At 45.1% G+C, this 26,320-nt stretch overlaps 1 protein-coding gene and 1 long non-coding RNA gene across 2 annotated transcripts; both read right to left on the bottom strand.

The window, feature by feature from the left end:
• Window positions 1-7,904: 7,904 nt before the first annotated feature.
• Window positions 7,905-15,875, bottom strand: LOC133229471 (cationic amino acid transporter 3-like). Its single transcript, XM_061385840.1, is given in 11 exon segments — window positions 7,905-8,005; window positions 8,169-8,277; window positions 8,548-8,714; window positions 8,913-9,109; window positions 9,309-9,411; window positions 9,526-9,665; window positions 9,835-10,057; window positions 10,224-10,336; window positions 10,538-10,724; window positions 14,208-14,366; window positions 14,988-15,875. Coding segments are annotated over 11 exon segments (1,872 nt in total). The 5' UTR covers window positions 15,361-15,875.
• Window positions 15,876-18,490: 2,615 nt separating this feature from the next.
• LOC133231021 (uncharacterized) lies at window positions 18,491-23,864 on the bottom strand. The gene is made up of 3 exons (XR_009731015.1): window positions 22,322-23,864; window positions 20,060-20,182; window positions 18,491-18,546 (listed from the first exon to the last, which is right to left on the bottom strand). It is a non-coding gene; the product is annotated as an uncharacterized LOC133231021 (long non-coding RNA).
• Window positions 23,865-26,320: the final 2,456 nt, after the last annotated feature.

Genomic DNA, 26,320 nt, shown 5'->3' with positions numbered 1-26,320 from the left:
ACTTAGACCCAAAGAGTTCACACAGTCTATTATCAAAAGCAGTGCTCCAAGAAAACATTGTTCTCCTAACAGACAGAGAAAACCACATTCCAGCCTGGCAACAGCTTACTGTTAATAACAACATTTATTGACCTAATTAATTTTGATTCAGTTTTGGAAAGCCCTCTCTATAGATCTTGAAGAGGTAGCACTTTTGCAAAGGCATCCAAGTGAAACCATAACTGTATATATGTAAAGAAAAGACTTAGGAAGGCATGTTTAAAGTCTGACTATGGACTTCCCTGCTGAGTCCAGTGGCAAAGAATCCACCTGGCAATACAGGGGATGCAGTTGGATCCCTGAACCAGAAGATTCCATATGCTGTTGTGCAACGAAGCCTATGCACCACAACCACAGAAGCCCACACCGTGGAGCCCGGGTTCCCCAGAAAGAGACATGACCACAGGGGAAGCCTGGAAGTCGCAATTGGAGAGCCTCCCCCACTCAGACAACTAGAGAAAGGCAGCGACAAAGACCAGACACAGCCAAATATTAAACCAATTAATTAAATAGTCTCTAGGGGTTTTCACATTAAAAATGTGATTGCAATGCAACTGACAAAGTAGCTGGGTTACTGCTGTGATTTAAAACACTCTCACAAAGTAACCAGAATTATGCCTGATAACATTGCACTTGTTTGTGTGGCATCTAAGATAAAGTTGAAGGGGACTTAAAGCTTAGATGAAAAAGAAACTTTGAAAATGAAAGTGTTAATCACTCAGTTCTATCCAACCGTTTGCCACACTGTGGACTATAGCCTGCTAGGCTCCTCTATTCATGGAATTTTCCAGGCAAGAACACTAGAAGTGAGTTGCCATTCCCTTCTCCAGGGATCTTCCAACCCAGCAATCGAACTTGGGTCTTCTCAAGTAAAGTAGGAAAGAAAATCACAGGATGAAAAGAGAGAAAGGCATAGTGTGTGTGCTGTGGGCTGCTTGAGAAGAAATATCCTGGAGGGCCCTCGGGATGTAATTTTCCTACCACTCCTAGGAAATAAAGTGTGGCATGTAGCAGGGAGCAATATGCTGATGGTGCCAACAAGGAGTCCCTGCACACGGCTCGCAATGTTGATGAGGAAGCACTGCTGGGCTGAGGACCCAAGGGGGGTTGTGGTTCAAGGAGAACAAGAGACAGAGGGAGAGGGGACAGATGAAAACAGAACTTGTGCTCCTTCACTAAGCAGATCTAGATGGAAACCTGTGCATCTTGGAAGCAGAGAGTGAGAGCAAGCAAGTTCTCATGGGAGAGAGAGACTCAGAGGTCTCCAGCCAGCAGTCTGGGGAGACCTGCGGTTTACCTTGAAATCCTGGGTTTCAGCATCAGATGTTCTCGGAGAGAGTCAGCCGTGAGCGGTGGCTTAGCTCTGTGCGCGGGTATTGAACCTGGGTGGCCTGGGGGAAAACCAGGACTCCTAGCCACTCATCTACCAGGGGCCAGAGGCTAGAGACAAGGTTCCCCTGACTCTTGCCTCCATTGAAAAATGTATTTCTCAAGGAGGAAAAAAATTTTTTAAAATATAAAACAGGTACAAAGTGTATTATTAGAGACACAGCACAACACTGAAAGAGCACTCAGAGGAAGTTTTTCAGTTAAGACAGAAGCGAGGCAGAGATACACACCTGGAGAGAAAGAGTGTGGGCGTCCTCCCAGGAGGGGGAGCCCCGTAACCCAACAAAGTCAGTAAACTCATTCATAAGGGCAGTTCTCTGGGTTTGTTTATCTTTAGCCAATTATCTGCTTTCTTTTAACACACCTGTCCTGCCCTTGAACCCTCACTGACTTGACTGTGCAACTTTTTTCTAAGATGGATTCCAGCCGGGAGGCCATGGGACGGGGTGGGTCCTGGCACCTCCTGTTATGGGGGGATGCCCTCCTCCTCTCCAACCCTCAACATGTGCCGCGCCTCCCTGGCCACAAGGCTGGGAAATCTGTCACTCTTGACCTCTAAATCAAAGAGGGTTTTGCCCTGCCACAATTGTTGCCTGAAAGCGTCCACAGGAGACAAAGTCCAGCTACTCACTCTGTTCTTGTCATTTCCATCTTGAAGAGCCAATAGGAGGCTGCTTGTAACTATCTAGCCTAGAGCCCACCTGCCTCCTTCCTCAGGAAATGTAAACAGAAGTCCAATTGTAAATGCCCAGCCTGGAGCCCACTAGCTCCTACCTTAGTACCATATGGGGCTCCTGGGCATGGAGGCTTTTTTTCTGTCTCCTGTTCCTTTTTTAAAAGTATTTTTTAATACCCAAAACATTTTGTATTGGGGTGTAGCCAAGTAATGATGTTGTGGTAGTTTCAAGTCAACAGCGAAGGGATTCAGTCACACATGTACATGTGTCCATTCTCCCCCAGGGTCCCATCCCATCGAGGCTGTGCCCCACCCTAAGCAGAGTTCCCTGTGTCTACAGTAGGTCCTTGTTGCTTTTCCATTTTAAATATAGCAGTGTGTACATGACCTCCCAAAGTCCCTAGCTATTGCTTCCCCTGGCAACCGTAAATTCATTTCCTAAGTCTGTGAGTCTCCTTCTGATCTGTAAGTAAGTTCATTTCTGTCCCTTGTTTCTTGTATCCAGACTCCAGCTTCCATGACCTGCTCTGAGTTCCAAAGGGTAGCTTCAAGCAGTTGTGCTCACAGAATCTGAAACTCCAATACTTTGGCCACCTGATATGAAGAGCTGACTCATTTGAAAAGACCCTGATGCTGGGAAAGATTGAAGGCGAGAGGAGAAGGGGACGACAGAAGATGAGATCGTCGGATGGCATCACCGACTCAGTGGACATGAGTTTGAGTGGACTCCGGGAGTTGGTGATGGACAGGGAGGCCTGGTGTGCTGCAGTCCATGGGGTTGCAAAGAGTTGAACACGACTGAGAAACTGCACTGAACTGAACTGAATCATGGAAGGAGCTGCTGAGAAACCACCTGAGGCAAAATTAAAGGGACCAGAGACCCCTTAAATTTTAATCTTCCTGAAGATTAGGAGACTGACTGCCTGGGACCCTGCACACACCCTGATCTGTCAGCAACGTCTCCCTTGAACAGTTGCCACAAAACTCCTCACTGAACTCGCCTGGGTTGGGACTCAGTTTCAATGGCAGGAGCCCGCTCTGTCCCCTGGGCCTGGCAAAGCATAAAACTGTTCTTTCCTCCTCCACCCAAAACTCTGCCTCTGAGGTTGGACTCCATACTGGTGTTCAGAGAGGCTGAGCTTTCAGCATCACATCCTGTTAATGCAGGTGTGACCGACCCAGATAGAAGGAGTTAGAGGGGTGACAACCTGATCATTAGTAGAAAAAGGAGACCTCATTTCTATCATTTCCTTTATTTATTGTGATTTTGGCTGTGCTGGGTCTGCACTGCTGCATGTGGGTTCTCTCTATTTGTGGGGAGCAGGGGCTACTCTCCAGCTGGCGCTCATGGGCTGCTGATTTCAGTGGCTTCTGGGCTCTTGAGTGCAGGCTCAGTAGTTGTGGACACGGGCTCAGCTGCACCAAAGCACATGGAACTTTTCTGGGATTGAACATGTGTCTTCTGGATTTGCAGGTGGATTCTTATCCACTGGACCACCAGGGAAGTCCCCTAGATCCCATTTCTTCTCAGGAGAATTTGCCTGACACCTGGTCTGGACCTGGTGCTTCGGGAAGACTTGCAGTCAGGCTCCAGTTGTTTCCTTTAACTAAGTAGGTCTTAACATTTTTTTTTGTAGTGAAACAAGTAAAGTGTACATTTGATCCATGTATCTTATATGGGTACATATTTTATGCATATTGATTATACAATGTACACACATACTTCACTTTTTACCAATGCTGCAGTTTTTACAAATTGAGGATTTGTGGCCACTGTGTTGTCAGTTAATGTTCACCATATCTTAGAAAAAAACATTTTTAAATAAAAGTATGTACAGTAATTTCTTTTAACAGATTGTTATTTCTCACACTGAAATCAGATTGATTATATTCTTTGCAGCCAAAGATGGAGAAGCTCTATACAGTCAGCAAAAATAAGACCGGGAGCTGACTATGGCTCAGATCACAAACTCCTTATTGCCAAATTCAGACTTAAATTGAAGAAAATGGGGAAAACCACTAGGCCATTCAGGTATGACCTAAATCAAATCCCTATGATTAGACAATGTAAGTGAGAAATAGATTTAAGGGACTAGATCTGATATTGTGCCTGATGAACTATGGACAGAGGTTCGTGACATTGTACAGGAGACAGGGATCAAGACCATCGCCAAGAAAAAGAAAAAGAAATGCAAAAAGGCAAAATGGCTGTCTGAGGAGGCCTTACAAATAGCTGTGAAAAAAGAGACGTGAAAAGCAAAGGAGAAAAGGAAAGATATACCCATTTGAATGCAGAGTTAGAAGAATAGCAAGGAGAAATAAGAAAGCCTTCCTCAGCAATCAATGCAAAGAAATAGAGGAAAACAATAGAATGAGAAAGACTAGAGATCTCTTCAAGAAAATAAAAGATACCAAGGGAACATTTCATGAAAGATGGGAACAATAAAGGACAGAAATGTTAGAAATGGACCTAACAGAAGCAGAAGATATGAAGAAGAGGTGGCAAGGACACACAGAAGAACTGTACAAAAAAGATCTTCATGACCCAGATAATCACGATGGTGTGATCACTCACTTAGAGACACACATTCTGAAATGTGAAGTCAAGTGGGCCTTAGGAAGCATCACTATGAACAAAGCTAGTGGAGATGATGGAATTCCAGTTGAGCTATTTCAAATCCTAAAAGATCATGCTATGAAAGTGCTTCACTCAATATGCCAGCAAATTTGGAAAACTCAGCAGTGGCCATGGGACTGGAAAAGATCAGTTTTCATTCCAATCCCAAAGAAAGGCAATGCCAAAGAATGATCAAACTCCTGCACAATTGTACTCATCTCACGTACTAGCAAAGTAACGCTCAAAATTCTGCAAGCCAGGCTTCAGCAATACATGAACTGTGAACTTTCTAATGTTCAAGCTGGTTTAGAAAAGGCAGAGGGACCAGAGATCAAATTGCTAACATCTGCTGGATCACTGAAAAAGCAAGAGAGTTCCAGAAAAACATCTATTTCTGCTTTATTGACTATGCCAAAGCCTTGACGGTGTGGATCACAATCAACTGTGGAAAATTCTGAAAGAGATGGGAATACCAGACCACCTGACCTGCCTCTTGAGAAATCTGTATGCAGGTCAAGAAACAACAGTTAGAACTGGACATGGAACAACAGACTGGTTCCAAATAGGGAAAGGAGTATGTCAAGGCTATATATTGTCACCCTGCTTATGTAACTTATATGCAGAATACATCATGAGAAATGCTGGGCTGGATGAAGCACAAGCTGGAATCCAGATTGCTGGGAGAAATATCAATAACCTCAGCTATGGAGATGGCACAACACTAATGGCAGAGAGTGAAGAAGAACCTAAGAGCCTCTTGATGAAAGTGAAAGAGGAGAGGGAAAAGTTGGCTTAAAGCTCAACATTCAAAAAACTAAGATTATGGCATCCAGTCCCATCACTTCATGGGAAATAGATGGGGAAACAGTGGAAACACTGGTTGACTTTATTTTTGGGGGCTCCAAAATCATCTGCAGTCAGATGGTGACTGCAGCCATAAAATTAAAAGACGCTTACTATTTGGAAGGAAAGTTATGACCAACCCAGACAGCATATTAAAAAGCAGAGACATTACTTTGCCAACAAAGGTCCATCTAGTCAAGGCTATGGTTTTTGCAGTAGTCATGTATGGATGTGAGGGTTGGACTATAAAGAAAGCTGAGCACCAAAAATTGATGCTTTTGAACTGTGGTGTTGGAGAAGACTCTTGAGAGTCCCTTGGACTGCAAGGAGATCCAACCAGTCCATCCTAAAGGAGATCAGTCCTGGGTGTTCATTGGAAGGACAGATGTTGAAGCTGAAACTTCAATCCTTTGGCCACCTGATGTGAACAGCTGACTCATTTGAAAAGACCCTGAAGCTGGAAAAGATTGAAGGCGGGAGGGGAAGGGGACGACAGAGGATGAGATGGTTGGACGGCATCATTGACTCAATTGACATGAGTTTGGGTGGACTCTGGGAGTTGGTGATGGACAGGGAGGCCTGGTGTGCTACAGTCCATGGGGTCGCAAAGAGTTGAACATGACTGAGCGACTGAACTGAACTGATTTCTCACTTAGAGTGTAGTATAACATAACTTCTACATGCACAGGGAAACTTAAAAAATTATGTCTCCTTTCATTGCCAATTCTTTTTATTCAGGTGGTCTGGACCCAACCTGCAATATTTCCAAGATATGCCTGTATGAGTGACTTTTTTGAATTAATTAATGAATCTCTTGTTTGGGCCGTACCAATTTATTTTATTTTATTGGCTGCACTTCACAGCTCACTGGATCTTAGTTCCCTGACCAGGGATGGAACCTGAGCCCCCAGCAGTGGAAGCACAGAGTCCTCACCACTGGACCACCAAGGAATTCCCTCTACTAATATTACAGAGAGTGCACCATTTTCTCTCCTGGAGAACTGCCCACATTCCAGTTTTGGCTGACTGTGTTTTCAGTTGAAATATGAATCTCTCCCTTATGTCTCCTATGAGCTGGTAGTTAATCCAAAAGCTTGATTATATTCTGATTCAACTTTTCATCAGGGCTATGTTCCAGGAAGTGTTCTTTATTGGTGTTTGGTTGTCCCACATCAGGAAGGGTAGAATGATAATCAGGTGATGTCAACCTGTTCCATCAAAGTTTCACCTAGCAAAGTCAGTCTCCAGTTTAATTGTGTCGTAAGACTGTAATTTCATTAGAACTTGCAAGACAGTGATATTCTATTTCTGTTAATCCTTCTCCATTTATATTTTAATTCAGTTAACAATTTTGCTGTTCAGTTTCTTGAGCTTTATCTCCCCTTTACTCTACTTCAGTTTTTCATTCCCACAAAAAATCATATGCTTCATTATTACCAACATTGTGAAAGTGTGTGATCTTAATTTCAAACATTCTGTCTGCAGTGATCACTTTTTATCTTGACTTTTCAGGTTCACTTTCTATCTCTTAGTTCCACACAACTGTAAGCATATATCAACCAACAATTACCTCTCATTCCATTTCCCTTCCTTTAGCAATGCAGGTGTTGCTGTTGTGGGTTTTTTTTTTTTTTTTTTGGGGTCAATTAAGAACTTTTCCTCATCAGCTTTACTGTGTAATTCTAAGGTTCTGCAACAAGAGTAAAGAAAAATGATCATTTACACAATGTTACACTATATGTCAATAAAGCTTGGGGAAAAAATAAAAATGAGCATTTTCCCCTTTTCATTACCGAATGATCTACTTTATCTGTTTATTTTTTCTTAAATTCTACTTTTTCCTATATTAATATAGCTATCTTAGCTTTCTTATGTTACTATTGGCATAGTGTATATGTTCCCTTCTCACTTTCAAAGTATTTGTGTCCTAATATTTGAGGTGTAACACTTGACACAATATATAGTTACCTGCATTTCCTTCCCAGATCACAATCTGTGTTTTCACTGGAAATGAGGCACAAGAAACTGTTTCTTATGTGCCCATTAATATTTTATTGGTTCCTCAGCTCGATGTTTCCATTGTTGTACTTTCTTTGTGAAAACTGATCTTGCAACTCACTTATGAAGCATGCACTTTTCTGCATGAATAGTAAGCTTTGAAAACTTAAAAGTATACAACTCTGAAGCCATTTTGTCCACTACCAATGAACACAGGGCTCTAAATGCATTCCAACCTCAAGCTCCACAGAGGCTCAAAATGCCCCTTGAACCACAAGATACCTCCAGTGCATAGAAGGATTCCACACAGCATCTGTTTCCTGTGGTTAAGACCATTCATCACTAGGAATGTTTTTGTCAAGTCTGCGAGGTGGAGGCTGGTGGCTGCGGCTCATTGTTCTCCAGGCTGTGTCTGATCCCATATCCAAAGTATATGGCGAATCCTAGCAGGCAAATGAGACAGTGAGAAAGAAAATTTGGCACTCTTCTCACTTACAAATGCCCAGCGGGCCTCCTTTTATGATGTCTAACAGGAGGGGAGAAGTAGTAGGAAGGTGATTTGATTCAGTCCCTCAGGAGGTCTTATTTTCCAAGGAAGCCACTTACCAATCCCCATCCAAATGCCAAATAGGGTCCAGGTCCCAGTGTCCATCTGCATCATCAGGTAAACATTCACAAAGATGCTCACCAGTGGGAGGACAGGCAGAGCAGGCACCTGTGGGCAGAGTCAGTTCATCCCTGAACACAGCCCAGACGTCTGAGAGGGAGACGCTGCCCTGTATGGGTAGGGTGACCACAATCCTATTCAGACTGAGTTCAGTGCCTCCTGAGATTGTGTATGTGAAACACCAAGTGTGGATCAGAGAAGTGTCCATGGGTTTTAGCAACTCCCCTTATTCCTTGGTCTGACAGAGATGTTTAGACCTCAAAGCAGGCTGACTTCATTCACTCAAGGTGGACACTCTGGGCACATAAGGTCACTTACCTTGAAGTAAACAGGAAAGGGGCTCTGGGGCTGCCTCCAGATGATGGCCGTGACCCCAGTGATGAGAAGCAGCAGCAGCACAGCCACTGTTGTGAGCACGGGGTCTCCAGAGAACACCTGGCTGGGCCACTGGGCCAGGACCAGGCTCAGGATGGTCAGCAGGAGAACTGCAAGGGTCAAGGTGGAGGAGAACAGGCTGGACCCAGAAGACAAAGATGTCAGAACTTTGGGTCACACCCATCTCTGAAACTGTCCACCTCATGAAGGGCCATCCTACCTTGATTCTTCCTCAACTTCCCCGCATGATCTGCCCTCCCCATTCTGTTAATTTCAGAATACAACCAATGAGAAATCCCAACACTAACCAAGCAGGAAGGCACATGAATAGACAATCTGCCCAGATTTCAGAGTGGGAATGGTGTTACTGGGGCAGCAGAGACTCTTTAGAATGTTTGAGGTTCTTGCTTCAGGCCCAGGTTCAAAATGACTTGCTTCTAGCAGAGAAATATCAATTTGCTCCTCTGTTGCCTCTTTGTCGCTTAAGTTCTGGTCTGGCTGATACCTGAAGTAGAAATATTAAGTCAATATTCATAGCAGCCCCTACTCATCCAACATCAGACAATCTAATCTTTCCCAACTTAATGATAGCAGGACATTTAGAAGGGAGCATGGAAGGCGGAAAAGGATTATCTCCCAATTAAACTTGGACAAACCAAAGACCTTTCTCCCCTGACCCCAGTCAAACTATACTGGAGTCTCACCTGAGGACAAGGACAGAAAATGCCACCAGGGAGTAAGCAAGCAGCATCGCAGTTGACACGAGGTCCACAAGATCACTGAGCTCAAAGAGTAAGGTCATGACCCCTGGAATGAGGGAACAAACAAGATGGATGGAGATAGTGAGAAACCAGAGGAAATATACAAGTCTAGAAAATTGGTCAAGGACAGAGTGGATTTGTTGTTGTTGTTGTTTTTAACCTGTAAGACTTCCAGCAAATATGATGGCCAGGATGGGGGTGCCTGTGCGGGTACAGGTCCAAGCAAGTCCCCGGAAAAGGAGCCCATCCTCTGCCATTGCATAGATCAACCGAGGCATGGGGAATATGGTACCCAGGAGACTGGAAAAGAAAATGGAAACACATATGAGGACGTGCAGAAGCAGGGCAGACAGTGGCTTCTGATCCCTAGTCTACAAGGGCAAGATGTCCTTCCCTCTTGTCTCTCAATCCCAAGGGCTGAGATACCCAAGCATCTGACAGTGGATGGGGAGAAAACCAAGACACTGACCTGGACGTAAGAGCACAGAGGGCGCCAACAGCCACCACATATCTGGCAGGGCCCCACCCAATGTGGAGAAAAGCCTGCGGCAAGGGGCTCTCAAGCTGAATCTGGTAGTAGGGCACCATGAGAGTGAGTGCCGCCGAGACACCAAAACACACCAAAAAGCAGATGGAGAGTGAAATCACGATGCCCAAGGGGATGGAACGATGAGGATTTAGGACTTCACCCTCTGCAAGATCGGTGAATTACTGAGTCAAGAAAGACACTGGAATGAAAGCACAAAATCCCCTTCCTTCTTGCACCTCCAAAAGCAGTCTAACCTTCTCCCAATCCCTATGCCCAAGGACAGCCCTACCTGCCCAGACCCTCGATAGGACACACAGTGATCACGTTACCTGTAGTGGCAATGACATCAAAGCCAACAAAGGCATAGAAACATGTCGCTGCTCCATGAAGAATCCCTTCAAAGCCAAAGGGCACAAGCCCTCCAGAACCCAGAGGGCCCAAGCTATGGTGAGAGAAGGAACAAGAAAGAAGGTGGGTGAGGTGAGTTCAATGACCTCTTCTGGACTCCTCCCTTAATACCACAAGTGCTGGGCTCCAGGACTCCCATCCCCTGGACCCATCAGCCCAGGTCTCTTTAGTCTCCACCATATTCGCAGCTCTGCCCCATCCACATGCAAGAGCTGGCCAAGAGGACCCTCCTAACCGAGAGATGTCACTGTATCCAGATGTGTTCAATGTGGTCAATGAGTAGTCTTGATTCGTGAGCTTCCAGTTGTGCAGGTCTCCCTTAATGAAGCCAGAGAGGATGATGAAGCTGAGGACCAAAAGGTTCAAGCTTGTGAACACTTTGTTAACTAGGGCTGACTCATGAACTCCCAGAACCAGTAGTCCTGTGGGAAAGATAGAATATGAGACATCCAAAATAACCGAATCCATAGACACAGAAAGGAAACTAGTGCTTACAGGAGCTGGGGTCTGGGCATTAGTAGCAGGTGGATGGTGACTGCTCAGAGGGTACGGGGTTTCCTTTTGTTGTTGTTGTTGTTTTTTTAATTTATTTATTTTCAGTTCAGTTCAGTCACTCAGTTGTGTCCGACTTTTGCGACCCCATGAATTGCAGCACGCCAGGCCTCCCTGTCCATCACCAACTCCCAGAGTTCACTCAAACTCACATCCATCAAGTCGGTGATGCCATCCAGCTGTCTCATCCTCTGTTGTCCCCTTCTCCTCCTGCCCCCAATCCCTCCCAGCATCAGTCTTTTCCAATGAGTCAACTCTTCACATGAGGTGGCCAAAGTACTGGAGTTTCAGCTTTAGCATCATTCCTTCCACAGAACACCCAGGACTGATCTCCTTTAGAATGGACTAGTTGGATCTCCTTGCAGCCCAAGGGACTCTCTAGAGTCTTCTCCAACACCACAGTTCAAAAGCATCAATTCTTCCGCGCTCAGCTTTCTTCACTGTCCAACTCTCACATCCATACATGACCATTGGAAAAACCATAGCCTTGACTAGACGGACCTTTGTTGGCAAAGTAATGTCTCTGCTTTTGAATATGCTATTTTGGTTGGTCATAGCTTTCCTTTCAAATAGTAAGCATCTTTTAATTTCATTGCTGCAATCACCACCATTTGTTTGCTTTTTTTTTTTTAATTTATTTATTTTAGTTGGAGGCTAATCACTTTACAATATTGTAGTGGTTTTTGCCATACATTGACATGAATCAGCCATGGGTGTACATGTGTTCCCCATCCTGAACCTCCCTCCCACCTCCCTCCCCAACCCATCCCCCAGGGTCATTCCAGTGCACCAGCCCTGAGCACCCTGTCTCATGCTTCGAACCTGGACTGGCGATCTGTTTCACATATGGTACTATATGTGTTTCAATGCTATTCCCTCAAATCATCCCACCCTTGCCTTCTCCCACAGAGTCGGAAATACTGTTCTATACATCTGTGTCTCTTTTGCTGTCTTGCATAGAGGGTCGTTGTTACCATCTTTCTAAATTCCATATATATGTGTTAGTATACTGTATTGGTGTTTTTCTTTCTGGCTTACTTCACTCTGTATAATAGCCTCCAGTTTCATCCACCTCATTAGAACTGATTCAAATGTATCCTTTTTAATGGCTGAGTAATATTCCATTGTGTATATGTGCCACAGCTTTTTTATCCATTCATCTGCCGATGGACATCTAGGTTGCTTCCATGTCCTGGTTATTGTAAACAGTGCTGCGATGAACATTGGGGTACATGTGTCTCTTTCAATTCTGGTTTCCTTGGTGTGTATGCCCAGCAGTGAGATTGCAGGATCATGTGGCAGTTCTATTTCCAGATTTTTAAGGAATCTCCACACTGTTCTCCATTGTGGCTGTACTAGTTTGCATTCCCACTAACAGTGAAAGAGGGTTCCTTTTTCTCCACACCCTCTCCAGCATTTATTGCTTGTAGATTTTTTGATAGCATCCATTCTGACCAACATGAGATGGTACCTCATTGTGGTTTTGATTTGCATTTCTCTGATAATGAATGATGTTGAGCATCTTTTCATGTATTTCTTAGCCATCTGTATGTCTTCTTTGGGGAACTGTCTGTTTAGTTGTTTTTGGCCCATTTTTTGATTGGGCCATTTATTTTTCTGGAATTGAGCTGCAGGAGTTGCTTGTATATTTTTGAGATTAATTCTTTGTCAGTTGCTCTGTTTGCTATTATTTTCTCCCATTCCAAAGGCTGTCTTTTCACTCTGTTTATTGTTTCCTTCGTTGTGCAAAAGCTTTTAAGTTATTTAGGTTCCATTTGTTTATTTTCGCTTTTTTTTTTCTTTTTTTAATTTTTATTTTATTTTTAAACTTTACAATATTGTATTAGTTTTGCCAAATATCAAAATGAATCCGCCACAGGTATACCCGCATTCCCCATCCTGAACCCTCCTCCCTCCTCCCTCTGGGTCGTCCCAGTGCACCAGACCCAAGCATCCAGTACTGGAGAAAAGGGAACTCTCTTACACTGTTGGTGGGAATGCAAACTAGTACAGCCACTATGGAGAACAGTGTGGAGATTCCTTAAAAAACTGGAAATAGAACTGCCTTATGATCCAGCAATCCCACTGCTGGGCATACACACTGAGGAAACCAGAAGGGAAAGAGACACGTGTACCCCAATGTTCATTGCAGCACTGTTTATAATAGCCAGGACATGGAAGCAACCTAGATGCCCATCAGCAGATGAATGGATAAGAAAGCTGTGGTACATATACACAATGGAGTATTACTCAGCCATTAAAAAGAATACATTTGAATCAGTTCTAATGAGATGGATGAAACTGGAACCTATTTTTGCTTTTATTTCCATACTCTGGGAGGTGGGTCATAGAGGATCCCGCTGTGATTTATGTCAGAGAGTGTTTTGCCTATGTTTTCCTCTAGGAGTTTTAAGGTCTGGTCTTATGTTTAAATCTTTAGGGATTTCCTTTTGTTGTGATGAAAATGTTTGGAAGTAGGTGGAGGTGATGGTTCCACAGCACTGTGAATGTAATACAAGTCCCACAGAATTGTACACTTGCAAATGGCTAATTTCTTATTGTGGCAGTCATCTCATAGTAGACAGGTCTATCAAATCATTACTTTCCTCATCTTAAAATTATATAATCTTGTGTAGCAATCATATTTTAGTAAACTGGGGGAGTACAGTAAAATAGTTAATTTTACTCTGTGTGAATTTCCTCTGAATTAAACAAACATCTTCAATCTCAGTACAAGGAAGAAACTTGTAAGCCTAAGTAATGATTATCAGATGGGGGTGACTTTGTCTCTGAAGAAACTTCTGGCAGTACCTTGAGGCATTCTGATTGTCATACTTTGGGTGGAGGGCATCAATTTTTCTAGTCAGTAAAGATAAGTGGCGGCTTCCCTAGTGGCTCAGTGGTAAAGAATCCACCTGCCAATGCAGGAGATGCAGATTTGATCCTGGGGTCAGGAAGATCCCCTGCAGAAGGAAATGGCAACCCACTCCAGTAGTCTTGCCTGGAAAATCCTGTGGACAGAGGGACCTGGCGGGCTACATTGCATGGGGGTGGCAAAGAGTCAGATAACGACTTATCGACTAAACAACAAAGACCAGGGGTGCCACTCAGGATCTGACAACGACTGAAAGCAAAACCTACAATGAACAGGAGAGCCCCCGACACCACAGAATGATTCAAGCCAGAATGTCAAGACTGCCAAGGGTTGAAAACAATGGTCTGTGTCTTGCCTTCCTGTCTCTCTTATCTCAGACACTTCATTCCAGTCCTAATCCTCCCACCATTCCAGAACCCCAAGCCTTTTGTACCCCAGCTCCCCTTCCACACCCCACTTTAGCTGACCTCTGTCTCACCTGTGAGCAGCAGCACCAGGATGAAGGCAAAAAAGTCTACATAGGTCACCAGGAAGTAGGGCACATGCAGAGAGAAAGTCTCCTGGAACACCTGAGAGATGTGGTTCCCAATCAGGCTGTCAAAGGTGTAGCTCCAGGCTCTGGCCTCACAGGCAGTCGCTACAGCAGCAAAAGATGAAGACCCATTGACAATTACAAATTGCACCCTCACCGTGTACCATGCGATTTATTTGGGGGAGAAAACAGAAAATCCCTAATCTCCAAATGTTTCCTTTTATGGAGTGGACAGAGTAGGCCCAGATGATTTACAGAACAGGTCAACTATTTAATGTGTTGTTGTTGTTGTTGTTGTTGTTAATCACTCAGTCGTGTCCAACTCTTTGTGACCCCATGGACTGTAACCTGGCAGGTTCCTCTGTCCGCGGTACTCCCCAGGCAAGAATACTGGAGTGGGTTGCCATTTCCTTCTCCAATTTAATATTTTAGGAGGAGATGAAAGGAAACAGCTGAGCAGAGACTTCACTACGGTGAGGGCAGGAGCTTGTGGGCTCCTCTCACCCACCCCCTATAGGTGCTTTTCCTTCTAGGTTCTAGCTCCCATCATTTCAGGAAAGCAGTGTAGATCTAAGTAGAATAAAGTTTCAAGCTATGAAGTTCCTCTACAATTACCCACTTCACTCCACAAGGTGGATAATAAAGATCTCATGAGTCAGCAACACTCCAATCCCCCTCTGAATTTTCTGACCTTAAGCCCCGCCTTCCCCCATCCCATCTTCTCACCCATGACAAAGGACAGGATGAGGTTCCAGCCAATGATGAAGGCACACAGCTGACCCATGGTGACGTAGCTGTAGAGGTAGGCAGAACCGGGGCGTGGTACCCAGGCTGCCAACTCCGCATAGCAGAGCCCGGACAAAAGAGTAGACAGGCCAGCCGCAAAGAAGCAGATGACAGTTGCTGGTCCAGCCTCATACACAGCCACTTCTCCAACCAAGATGTACACACCAGCTCCCAGGGTGCTGCCCACACCCAAGGCCACCAGGTCCAGAGTATTCAGATGACCGGTCTTGGGCCTCTCAAACCCGTCCCTGGGCTCCAGCAGCCGCCTGCGGACCAGCTTTTGACCAAATTGGTGAACATCCTGACACAGCATCCTAGATAAAGTCGAGGAGGGTCAGATCTGCTGAGAAAATGACACAGCAAGCCGTCAAGAAAGTCCATGTGCCCTTGGACCCAGGAGTCCAGTTCTAGGGAGCAAAGGAGTGATGGGGAGCAGGTGAAAAAGGACACATTGACAAGCTCCCTGTCTCTGAGATTTGGTTTCTTAAACATCCGTTCAGTTCAGTTCAGTGACTAACTTTTGTCCAACTCTTTGCAACTCCATGGACTGCGTGGATGCCAGGCTTCCCTGTCCCTCACTATCTCCTGGAGTTTGCTCACACTCATGTCCATCGAGTCGGTGATGCCAACCAAGCATCCCATCCTCTGCCATCCCCTTCTCCTCCTGCCCTCAATCTTTCAAGCATCAGGGTCTTTTCAAATTAGTCGGCTCTTCACATCAGGTACCCAAAGTGTTGGAGCTTCAGCATCTTAAAAAAAAATTTTTTTTATTAAAGTGTTTTTGATTTATAATGTTTCAATTGTTCAGCGAAGTGATTCATATATACATATAATGTATATTTATATATTCTTTAAATATATTTCGAATAATATACTATTATTATATACTGGGAACATTGCTTAAGGAGAAGTGGCGGGGGGCAGAATTTCCACTGTAAAATGTGCCACTTTGGCTTGTAGATTATTTTGAACTGAAGGCAATTAAGATGCTACAGCCTAAAGAAAAGCCTTTTGCCTCTCCCTTCATGGCTCAAAATAGTTTAGATTATGGGACCTATGTCAGAAAAAAGAGCTGTTATGACATAATTTCTTGTCTTTGAAAGACTTGTCAGCATGGAATGGCAAAGATTTGTTTACCAATCATTTGCAATTCCCATCTTTTGAAACCGAGTGGGGCTGATCTCAAAGAGAGAGAGAGAGAGCCATAAGTGGGGGCTGGAAGCAAAGTCTTAGTTCTCTGCTCAGGAATTGGACCTGGGGGGCCTGGATGAAACCCAGGAATCCTAGCCGCTCATCCACCAGGGGCTAGAGGCTGGAAACAAGGTTTCCCTGGCTCTTGCCTGCATTGAAAAATGCATTTCTCAAGAAGGCAAAATGGTAAAAAAAAAAAAAAAAATGTGTATTTTTAGAGACACAGCACAACAAACAGGAAAGTACAGACAGAAGCTGTTTTGTTAAGACAGAAGCAAGGCAGAGATGCACATCTGGAGAGAAAGGGTGTGGACATTCTCCCTAAAAGGGTGGAGCCCCTTAAAGAGGCAGTTAAATCAAAGCCTCCCTGGTGGCTCAGTGATAAATATCCACCTGCCGATACCAGAGACATGGGTTCCATCCCTGGTCCTGGAAGATCCCACATGCCGTGTGGCAGCTAAGCCCATGTGTCACGACAATCGAACCTGTGCACTCGGACCCAGGAACCGCAGCACCTAGGGAAGCCAGGGAGCCCTAGAGCCTGTGGTCCCCAACACGTGACGTCGCCGCAGTGAGAAGCCAGAGCACGGCAACTGGAGACTCGCCCCTGCTCTCTGCAACTACAGAAAAGCCTGCAGGGCAGTGAAGACCCATCAGAGCCAAAATAAATGGGTAAATAAAACAAATTAAAAAAAAAAAGAGAGACAGCTGAATCATTCATAGAGGGCATTTCTTCCAGTTTTGTTTACCTTTAGCCAATTAGGTCCTGACCTGCTCTAGGACCCTCACCAACATGAGTGTGTAACTTTTTTTTTCCAAGACAGATCCCAGCCCAGCAGCTTCTGGCACCTATTATGGGATGGTGCCCCCCTCTTTTTTGACTTCCAAGGAGCCTTTCCACACATGCAGTGTCTCCCTTAACACAACTTTCCTACTGTATTCCAAAATATTTCCTTTATTGCTTTGAGTAGCTTTAAAGACCTTTCAAGTAGAATCCTCAGTTCTTAAAACCTTAACCTATATTGAAAAATGAGAAGAAAGCAATTGTGAACCACTGGTCACATTAGCGATTTTTGATTGGGAAACTTAAGAGCATATTCCATAGGTTGCATTTTCCCAAATTACAGTTTCTTTCCCCAACATAATACAAAGCATGTCCAATAAACCCAAGATTTTTAGTTTTGCTCTCCCAAGAAGACAAAAGTAGGTAAATGTAGATTTGTTCAGTGATCCATATTCCAGTATTTTATCTTAAAAATACTTTAGACATTTAATGAGTTATTATTTGACTTGGTTTAGTAAAACTCTGTAGCTCCAAGTTACCAAAAACCTAGAAAACCTAAAACATAATTATATCCAAAGGGTTCACTCAAAAGCTTGTATCCTATACCAAGTTAGATTTTGCTGACAAACGCTGTAACATACATGCATAAATTTAATGACATTCAGTCCATCCAGGCACAATAAAAGTATTAGATTTAATATTAATGACTCTAAAGACATATTAAGAGTCATTAATATGACTCTAAAGTACATAATGAGACTTCAACTTTCATATCCCATATTTAACACTGAATATTTCCCAGATCATGTGAACCTGAAATTCATTTAGTTTAATGTCTCTTATTTTTAGAATTGTTTGATTTGTAAGTGCTTACTTTTCTTTAAGCCAATTTAATAGAGCTCCTTTACAAATTACTCTCAAAAATCCAAAACAAAGACAAATACTGAGACATACATACATCCAGATAGGGATCTTTCAGCTTTATTTTCTAAACTTAGTCGTGAATTGGGTATTATAAAACTTACTGGTTTCTAGCCAGCAGTTTTAATAAGTTTAAGTTTAACCCGGTGTACGAGACAGCAAAAGAGACACTGATGTATAGAACAGTCTTATGGACTCTGTGGGAGAGGGAGAGGGTGGGAAGATTTGGGAGAATGACATTGAAACATGTAAAATATCATGTAAGAAACGAGTTGCCAGTCCAGGTTCGATGCACAATACTGGATGCTTGGGGCTAGTGCACTGGGACGACCCAGAGGGATGGTATGGGGAGGGAGGAGGGAGGAGGGTTCAGGATGGGGAACACATGTATACCTGTGGCGGATTCATTTTGATATTTGGCAAAACTAATACAATTATGTAAAGTTTAAAAAAAAAAAAAGACTTCCTTTCCATTTCCCCCCTCAATCCCAGGAATTAGAGATTATTAGATTAGATAAGAGAAATGTACCCAAGAGTGCTGGTCTTAAGGCACAGGGAAAGCCATGTTCTTCTAGCAGGACTTGTTCTCTCAGTGTCAGAATTCTGCGGAGGGGGGGAAGTATTTTAAAAGCTAGCTTTCTCTAATTGCACATGCAAAAAGAACCAGTTTTTTGTTTGTTTGTTTTTGTTTGGAGAGGTTGTTTTTGTTGTTTGGGTTTTTTTTTTCCACCCAATTTCAAAAAGTTTTATCTTAGCCAGTTTTCTCTAGAGTCCAGAGAATTTTGTGGCCACACCATGTCATAATAAAATGTCATCTTTTTTTTCTCTAGTCAAAGTTTTATAGCCAAAATTTAGACCAAATGGTGCTCAATTTGGCCCAGATAAGAATGGCAGACTGGCTGATAAAATGCTGTCCCATAGGGATCGTCCCTCTGGGGAGATGGGGTCTTAGTTTGATTAGATGAGGGGGAATGAGATGGCAGAGGAGCAGGTGGGTGTGGAGTTCATCTCTCTCCAGAGATACATTAGGAAGACACCTTCAGACACAGGAGATCTTGCAGAACGGCAGCTGAGAGCAGGCAGGAGCACCTGGCCACTGGAGAAGACTATATAGAACCACACAAAACTCGGTAGGGTGAAGGAAGTGGGGGGAAAGAGGAGAGTCAGTAGGACTGGACCTGCCCTTGGAGGGTGGGGGGACTGAAGCAGGGGTCCGGTCCCTACGTGGGTGCCCTTGGAGGCTGAGGAAACTGTTCAGGGGACAGAGGAGAAGCACTTGAGGCTGAGTGAAGCAGCTGATCTGTGAGAGTCTGAATGGAATGAGAGTCACGGAGACAATTCTTGCCGCAGCCATACGTCCCGGGAGAGGGATGCAGGGACGCAAAGTCCCCTGGAAGGCGCAGGGCCGGGAGCTGGAGCGCAGGGATTGTGGAGCGATCTGGGGGCAAGCTCAGCTGTTGACTGCGGGGAGAAGCCCGAGGGGACGTGAGGGAGGAGGTGGCAGTGGGAAATGCCTGTGCAGAAAACCCGGGCAGCCGTGGAGGCAGGGCGATCCTGCAGAGTCACTCACAGGCAGTGGAGCCATCGCTGTGGCCTCTCTGTCCCCACAAGTCAGCCCGAGACAGTGGAAGGCCCCAGAGAGAGGCTGGCCTGTTACTGCCTTCACGGGGGAGGGAGCCGGGAACAGTAGAGAAGGACCAGCCACAGAGGCGCTCTGACTGCAGCTGTCAGAGGCGAGGAAGACACCCTGGGAGGGCCAGAGCTCCCTCGGCTGACAGCTGGGGTCTCTGCACACTTGGCGCTCCCAGAGTTCCCACCATCCGATCAGCTGTGCCACCTCTATGCTGTATCCCACTGGGGCAGAGCTACCAGAGGCTAGAAAAGCCCCTTTCCTGTGGCCCTAGCCACCAGTTCCCATGAGCACCTGGCGCCCCGCGCCCTGCCACCCCAGCAGCTGCACCCCCCTCACCTCCTTCTCCCTGGGGCAGACCCATGCCCTACAGGACAGCCTCAGGAGCAAAGCCCTGTGGAGGACTCACAGGCAGAGGTGGAGACAAAGCCACAGCTGATACTCAGGGGCAGTGCGGCTAAGGAGGAGAACTCAGAACCTTCCCACCTGCTGCACAAGTTGCAGATTGAATCCACTCGATCAAGTAGGCAGATTCTGTGTCTCTGAATATGTGAAAGGACACCAACCGCTCCCGCAGAAGAAACCACGCCAGCTCTGGCAGCTGTGGACCTTAGAGGCAAGAATAGGCAGGAGCAGGACCAGATTAGAATCTGAGCTGCCGACTCAGCAGGGCCAGAGACCAGCGCAGTGTTGGAGGGCTCGCGGGGAGGCGAGGTGCATGGAGACTCCCAGGGAGGGAAAGGACGCTGACAGCTAAGATCCAAGGAAAACATTTATTATTTTTATATTTTGACTTGTTCTCTAGTTGCTTCTGGATTTTTTTTTCCCCACTCTGTTGCTGTAGTAGTTGATTTTATTAGTACTGTTAAATCTACTTAAGCTTTTGAGAATTTTTTACCCCCCAGGGAGAATTTTTTTTTTATCACACTTTTTATTTCCTGTTTATACTTCTGTCTCTATGTTGGCCTTCTGTGGTTCTTTGGGGTTTTCCTTTTAAATTCTTAAAGTTTTAAATTTTATTGTTATTATTTTTATACATTTATTCTTTGGCTTTTCTTATTACTATTTTCCTGTTGTAGTTATTCCTTAATGTACATACATCTTTATCTACCTCTACTTAACTTTGCTTCTTCTTTCTTTTTCTCACCATATTTGTTTTGTTTCTGTTGCTTTATTCCCCAGTTGGCACCTTGATTTGATTTGATTTTCCAGTCTGTGCTTTAATTAATTTTGTTTTTCACTGGTGGCTATCATTTTTGGTTCCCTTTGCTTGCCAGGTCCATCTCTTGTACTTTATTTAGTTTTTGACTATTTGGGTTTTGTTTATGGGTGAATATGTCTGTGTGTGTGTATTCCATTGTTTTCATTTGGCTGATCAGAACAATCTGAATGAGTAAGGGAACTTGCAGGAGTGGGGAAAGCTTGATTTCCCCCCTGAGATTTGGAGGAAGATTGAAGGGGATCGTTTAGAATGTAGGGGGGTTAACCTCCATCCATGTTCCCATACTTTGGCAATGTAGATCTAATTGTAGGATAGTATTATAAGTGAGAGACCAAATCTTTTCATGCCCCAACTTAAGTAAAGGCCTGGCAATATTGCAGCAAAGCCTAGTTTTCCTTTTCTCAGCCTCTCTGGCTTAGAAAGGGGATTCTCCATGTTGAGCAACCTGCAACCAAGAACTGCGCTCTTAGTAATAAAATCCTGCGTCCCAGAAACATTCCTTGTAGTAGTAGGGGTGTTAGTGTTAGTCGTGCAGTCGTGTCTGACTCTCTGCAACCCCATGGACCGTAGCCCACCAGGCTGCTCTCTCCATGGGGATTCTCCAGGCAAGAATACTGGAGCGGGTTGCCATTCCCTTCTCCAGGGGATCTTCCAGATCCAGGGATAGAACTTGAGTCTTTGCCTCGCAGGGAAATTCTTTGCTATTTGATCTACCAGGGAAGCCAGAAGCATTCTTAGGGGGCACCTGATGGTGGCTCAGAGTGTTTTCTGGATTTCCCTCAAACCCTGTGCTTGGTGGGATTTTCAGTGTCCTCTGCTCTACCTTTGATCCCTGACCAGACATCGCTGGTGGACCTCTCCCATGAGGCACTGCCAAGACTTTCTTTTGCACCAATGAGGTCTGCTGGAACGTGGCCCACCCAGCAGGCTGTCCCTTGCCCGGAGTGAGGGGGGACTTGCTGGAGGACCTGAGAGCCTGGAGGCAGGAGGATTCCCAGAGGGGATTTGTGGGCACTGGGCATGGTTGGAGATTAAACAGCAGGAGCACCCCAAGTCTATCACCCTGTTTGTCTGGCATCTGGGGTAAAACTGAAGGGGACATAAAGTTTAGGTGAGAAGGAAATCTTGCTTCTCAAATAAAGTAAGAAAGGAAATCACAGGAAAAAATAAAACAAAATTAGAAAAAGGCAGCGTTTGTGCTGGCTGCTTGGGGGCTGGGGAATAAAGTGTGGGTGTAGAAGGGAGAGATTTGTTGGAGGTGGTGGGAGGTGACCTACGGCTCCCAGCACCTTGCTCGCGACCCTGATGAAGGTGGCGGACATGCTGGGGGTGTAGTTTAGCTGAGCGAGAGAGAGGGAGAGAGGAAAGAGAAAAACCAGAACTTGGGCTCCTTCACCGAGTGGATCTAGACTGAAACCTGTGGGTCTTGGAAAAAGAACAAAGCAGAGAGTGAGAGCAAGTTCTCATGGAGAGAGAGAGAGACTCAGAAGTCTCCAGCCAACAGTTTAGGATGACCTGAGGTTTACCTTGAAATCCCAAATTTCAGCACCAGTGATCTCGGAGAGAGTGTCAACCGTGAGCGGTGGTTTGAAGCCAGAGCCTCGTTCTCTGCCCAGGAATTGGACCCGGAGGAGTCTGGATGAAAACCAGGAAATGTAGCTGCTCGTCCTCCAGGGGCAAAAGGCTCAAAACAAAGTTCCCCCAGCCTTTGCCCTCATTGAAAAATGCATTTCTCAAGAAGGCAAAAGCTATAAAAACAAGAACAGGTAGAACGTGTACTTAGACACTCAGCCCAACAAGCAGGTGGGCACATAGTTTGTTCAGTTAAGACGGAAGCAAGGCAGTCACACACCCAGAAGGAAAGGGTGTGGGGTGCCCCGCCCCATGAGGAGGAGCTCCATGGACACGCAGGTAAACCGTTCACACGGGGCAGTCCTTCCGGGTCTCTGTAGCCTGTGGCCAGTTTCCTGGTCTCTGTTTCCACAATGGACTGCCCTCGGTTACCGAAGACTGAGACTCTCTGTACACCGATGCCAAATCAACCCCCAAGACAATTGTGGGGGGAGTAGAAGAGGAGAGCTTTCTTGTTTACCAGGCAAAGGGAGACACACCAGGCTTCGGCCTCGAAAGAGTGATGTGTTCAACCCCAGGGAATTTAATCAGGGCTTTTACAACTGTGGGTCCAAGGTGGGGTCCCTGACAAGATTGCGGGGTGAGCAGGGCTTGCACTCCCTTAATCTCATCTCGGGGGATCCACAGTCTTTGGTGGTAGGCTCTCCCAGTCTTGATGACCTTCTCTGGACCCTTTAATCTCAGGTGGTTCTGGGGCTGCTCCTCCCTCCATCAGCAACTGCACGAATCTGCCCTTTGGAACGCATGGAAGGTCATCACGGCCGGAGTCTTGCCTACAAGAAACGGGGGACAGAAAGGCCTCTGTGCCTGGGAGCCCCACTGGGCAGACGCAGAGAACAGACTTGTGGGGAAAGAGAGGGTGGGGCGAATTGAGAGTCGCACTGACATACGTACACCTCTGTGTGTAAACCACAGGGCTAACGGGAAATCGCTGTATAACACAGGGGGCTCAGCCCGTTGCTCTGTGATGACCTAAAGGGGTGGGTTGGGGGAAGGGAGGGAAGCTCAAGGGGGAGGGATGTATAATTATGACTAAGTTGAGTTGTTGTATGGCAGAAATCAGCACAATATTGTAAAGCAACTATCCTCCAATTTAAAAATAAATTAAGCAGAAAGAGTCCTATGGGACTCTCACACATAACAAATCAAATTTGTTAATTTGTTTCATGTCAAATTAATTATTAGATCAGTGAAAGAACCTAAAAAGCAAAGTTTTCTGCTTCTTCAGAAGCAAAAGATTCCAGCACAGTCCCGGGCACATGCAGTAGCTGCTTAATCGGTAAAAGCTGAGTGGATAAAAATGATGATTTTTTAATTGAAATCCACCTGCTCTGCTGGCTCACATCCAAGCTCCTGCTCCTCTCAGCTGGTCCGATTTTGCACAAAGTGCCTACTGTCTCTGTCTTGCTGTCCTGTGTAATTCAGTGGAGGTTTTTATCGTCATTATTCCCTGCCTTCTTGGATCAGGACAAAGTGTCTTTTAAGGGGCTTGCTGATCAAAGAACTCAGACTCCACACATTTCTTCACCAAGGATCCTGAAACCTGGAAGCTTTCTGTTGCATTGTTTGCAGACTAACATCAAATTGGAACTGCTTTGGGGCAGAATGAAATGGAATTTGTAAGGAGGGACAGACTCTAGCCCAGCTCAGTCAAATCAGCAAACCAGAGTGACCTCTTTTTTTCTTTTCTCTTTAAAAAAAAAAAAAAAAAAAAAAAAAACCTTTTTATTTTGTATTGGGGTATAGCCGATTAAGAATGTTGTGATAGTTTCAGGTGAAAAGCAAAGGGACTCAGCCATACATATTCACATATCCATTCTCCCCCAATGCCCCCCACACACACCAGAGTGGCCTGTCTCTGATTTACTTCACTCTGTGTGACAGGACCTAGTAGATATTAATGCAAATATATGGAATCTTAAAAAAAAAAAAAAACAGTATTGATGAATCTATTTACAGGTTAGGAATGGAGGAGCAAATGTAGAAAACGGACTTGTGGACACAGGGCAGGGAGGGGTGGGGAACAAATTGAAATCGTAGCATTGAAATATACATGACCGTGTGTAACATAGACAGCTAGTGGGAAGCTGCTGTATAGCACAGGGAGCTCAGCTGGGGGCTCTATGATGACCTAGAGGGTGGGATGCGGGAGGGAGGGAGGGGGGCGGTTAAAGAGGGATGGGATAAATGTAAATATATGGCTAATTCACGTTGTTGTACAGCAGAAGCCAACACAACATTGTAAAGCAATTATATTCCAAAAAAAAAAAAAAAACGCTACCTGGAGGATGAGAAGCCTCATCTACATTCTGAGTCAGAAATGGCAGGACGCTGTGTCCTGCCCTTTGAGGCATGAAATATGCCTCACTACAGGGCCCTGCAAGGCTAGGCTAACCCAGTTACAGAAGTCACCTGCCAGGTGGCTTCCATGCTGTTACTCCAAAGTCCAAGTTTAGCATTTTGGTTCAGAGCAAGCATTCAAAGAGCCAGGCAGCTCTGGTTAGAATCTTGGTTCCGCCAACACCTTGTGCCTTTGAGGAAGCCATTTAGTTTTCTGGACCCGGGTTTTCTTCTTCTTTAGATTCTGCTGATGAGCCCTTGTGCCTGTCAAATGGCTCACATGCTCTGGATAACGTATGGTGGTTGCTCCAAAGTTAAAAATAATTTGCAATAGTCTAGCAATTCCACTTCAGCAAGTACACCCAAAAGAAATGAAAATAGATTCTCAAAGAGATAGCTGTACACTCAGGGTCATAGCAGCATTATCCATAGGATCTGAAAGCATATCTGACTGTTTGCGACCCCATTGACTGTAGCCTGCCAGACTCCTCTATCCTCAGGATTCTTCTGGCAAGTTGGAAAGTTGAAAGTTGGAAGCAACACAAATATCCACCCAGGAAGGAATGAATAAACACTAGGAGGTCTATACCCACAGTGGAATATCACTAAGCCTTAAAAAGGCAGGACCTTCTGATGCATGCTACAGTGTGGAGGTGCTTTGAGGACATTATGCTGAGTGACTTAAGCCAGTCACAAAAATACAAATATCGCATGATTCCACTTCTGTGAAGTACTGAAAAGAGTCAAAGCTGTGGAGACAAATGTAGAATGGTGGTTGCCAGGGGCTGAGGTAAAGGGGGAACTGGGGAGTTATTGTTCAATGGGGACACAGGTGAAAGTGTTCCAGGGACTGGGTGCACAATTATGTAAACATCCTTAACATTTTTGGACTGTACACTTAAAACGGTTAAGTTGGTTAATGTTATGTTATGTATATTTTACCATCATTTTAAAAAACTGCTGCCCATGATAAGTAATAGAACGAGCTTCACACAGTTACTGGATGTAGTAAACCCAAAGAGGACTGAATATAAGTCAGGAAGCATTTGGTCCTCCACACAAACCTAAATCTGTGGGTGTTCAAGTCCCTTACAGTTACCCCAATATCTGCAGAAGAGGACGAACGCATAGATTCCAAGGGCCAGAAGAATACAGGAGCCTAAAATCAGTGTCCACATCATAACCCCTACTTAAGGGTAATCAATCCCTAGTATTATTTGAACATGAGTAAAATTGTCCTAGAGTCTCACAGCACTGATCTAATCTCCCCCACCCTTCCTTACACACGTGCACACAGACACAGCACAGACACTTTCATCTAGAAAACAGGTCTCTCCACCCTCCGGCTGGAGCTGGAATGATCCCCTGCACTCTGGGGTTGCAGGGGTCTCTTTGGGAGGATGTGAACTCAGCGCCCAGTCTCCTACAGAAGAGGGTGACCCGAGATTTACTGGATCCTTGGAGCAGAGGCTGGAGCACTGGGTCAGTCAGGGAGGCTGAGGGTAAGCCCTGCGGGGCTGGAGCTGAGACATCTCCAAGAACAGAAGCGGGGA

The sequence above is a fragment of the Bos javanicus genome, chromosome 18 (assembly GCF_032452875.1).
Source record: "Bos javanicus breed banteng chromosome 18, ARS-OSU_banteng_1.0, whole genome shotgun sequence".
Classification (NCBI taxonomy): Eukaryota; Metazoa; Chordata; class Mammalia; order Artiodactyla; family Bovidae; genus Bos; species Bos javanicus.
This window is presented reverse-complemented; position numbering and strand designations above follow the sequence as displayed.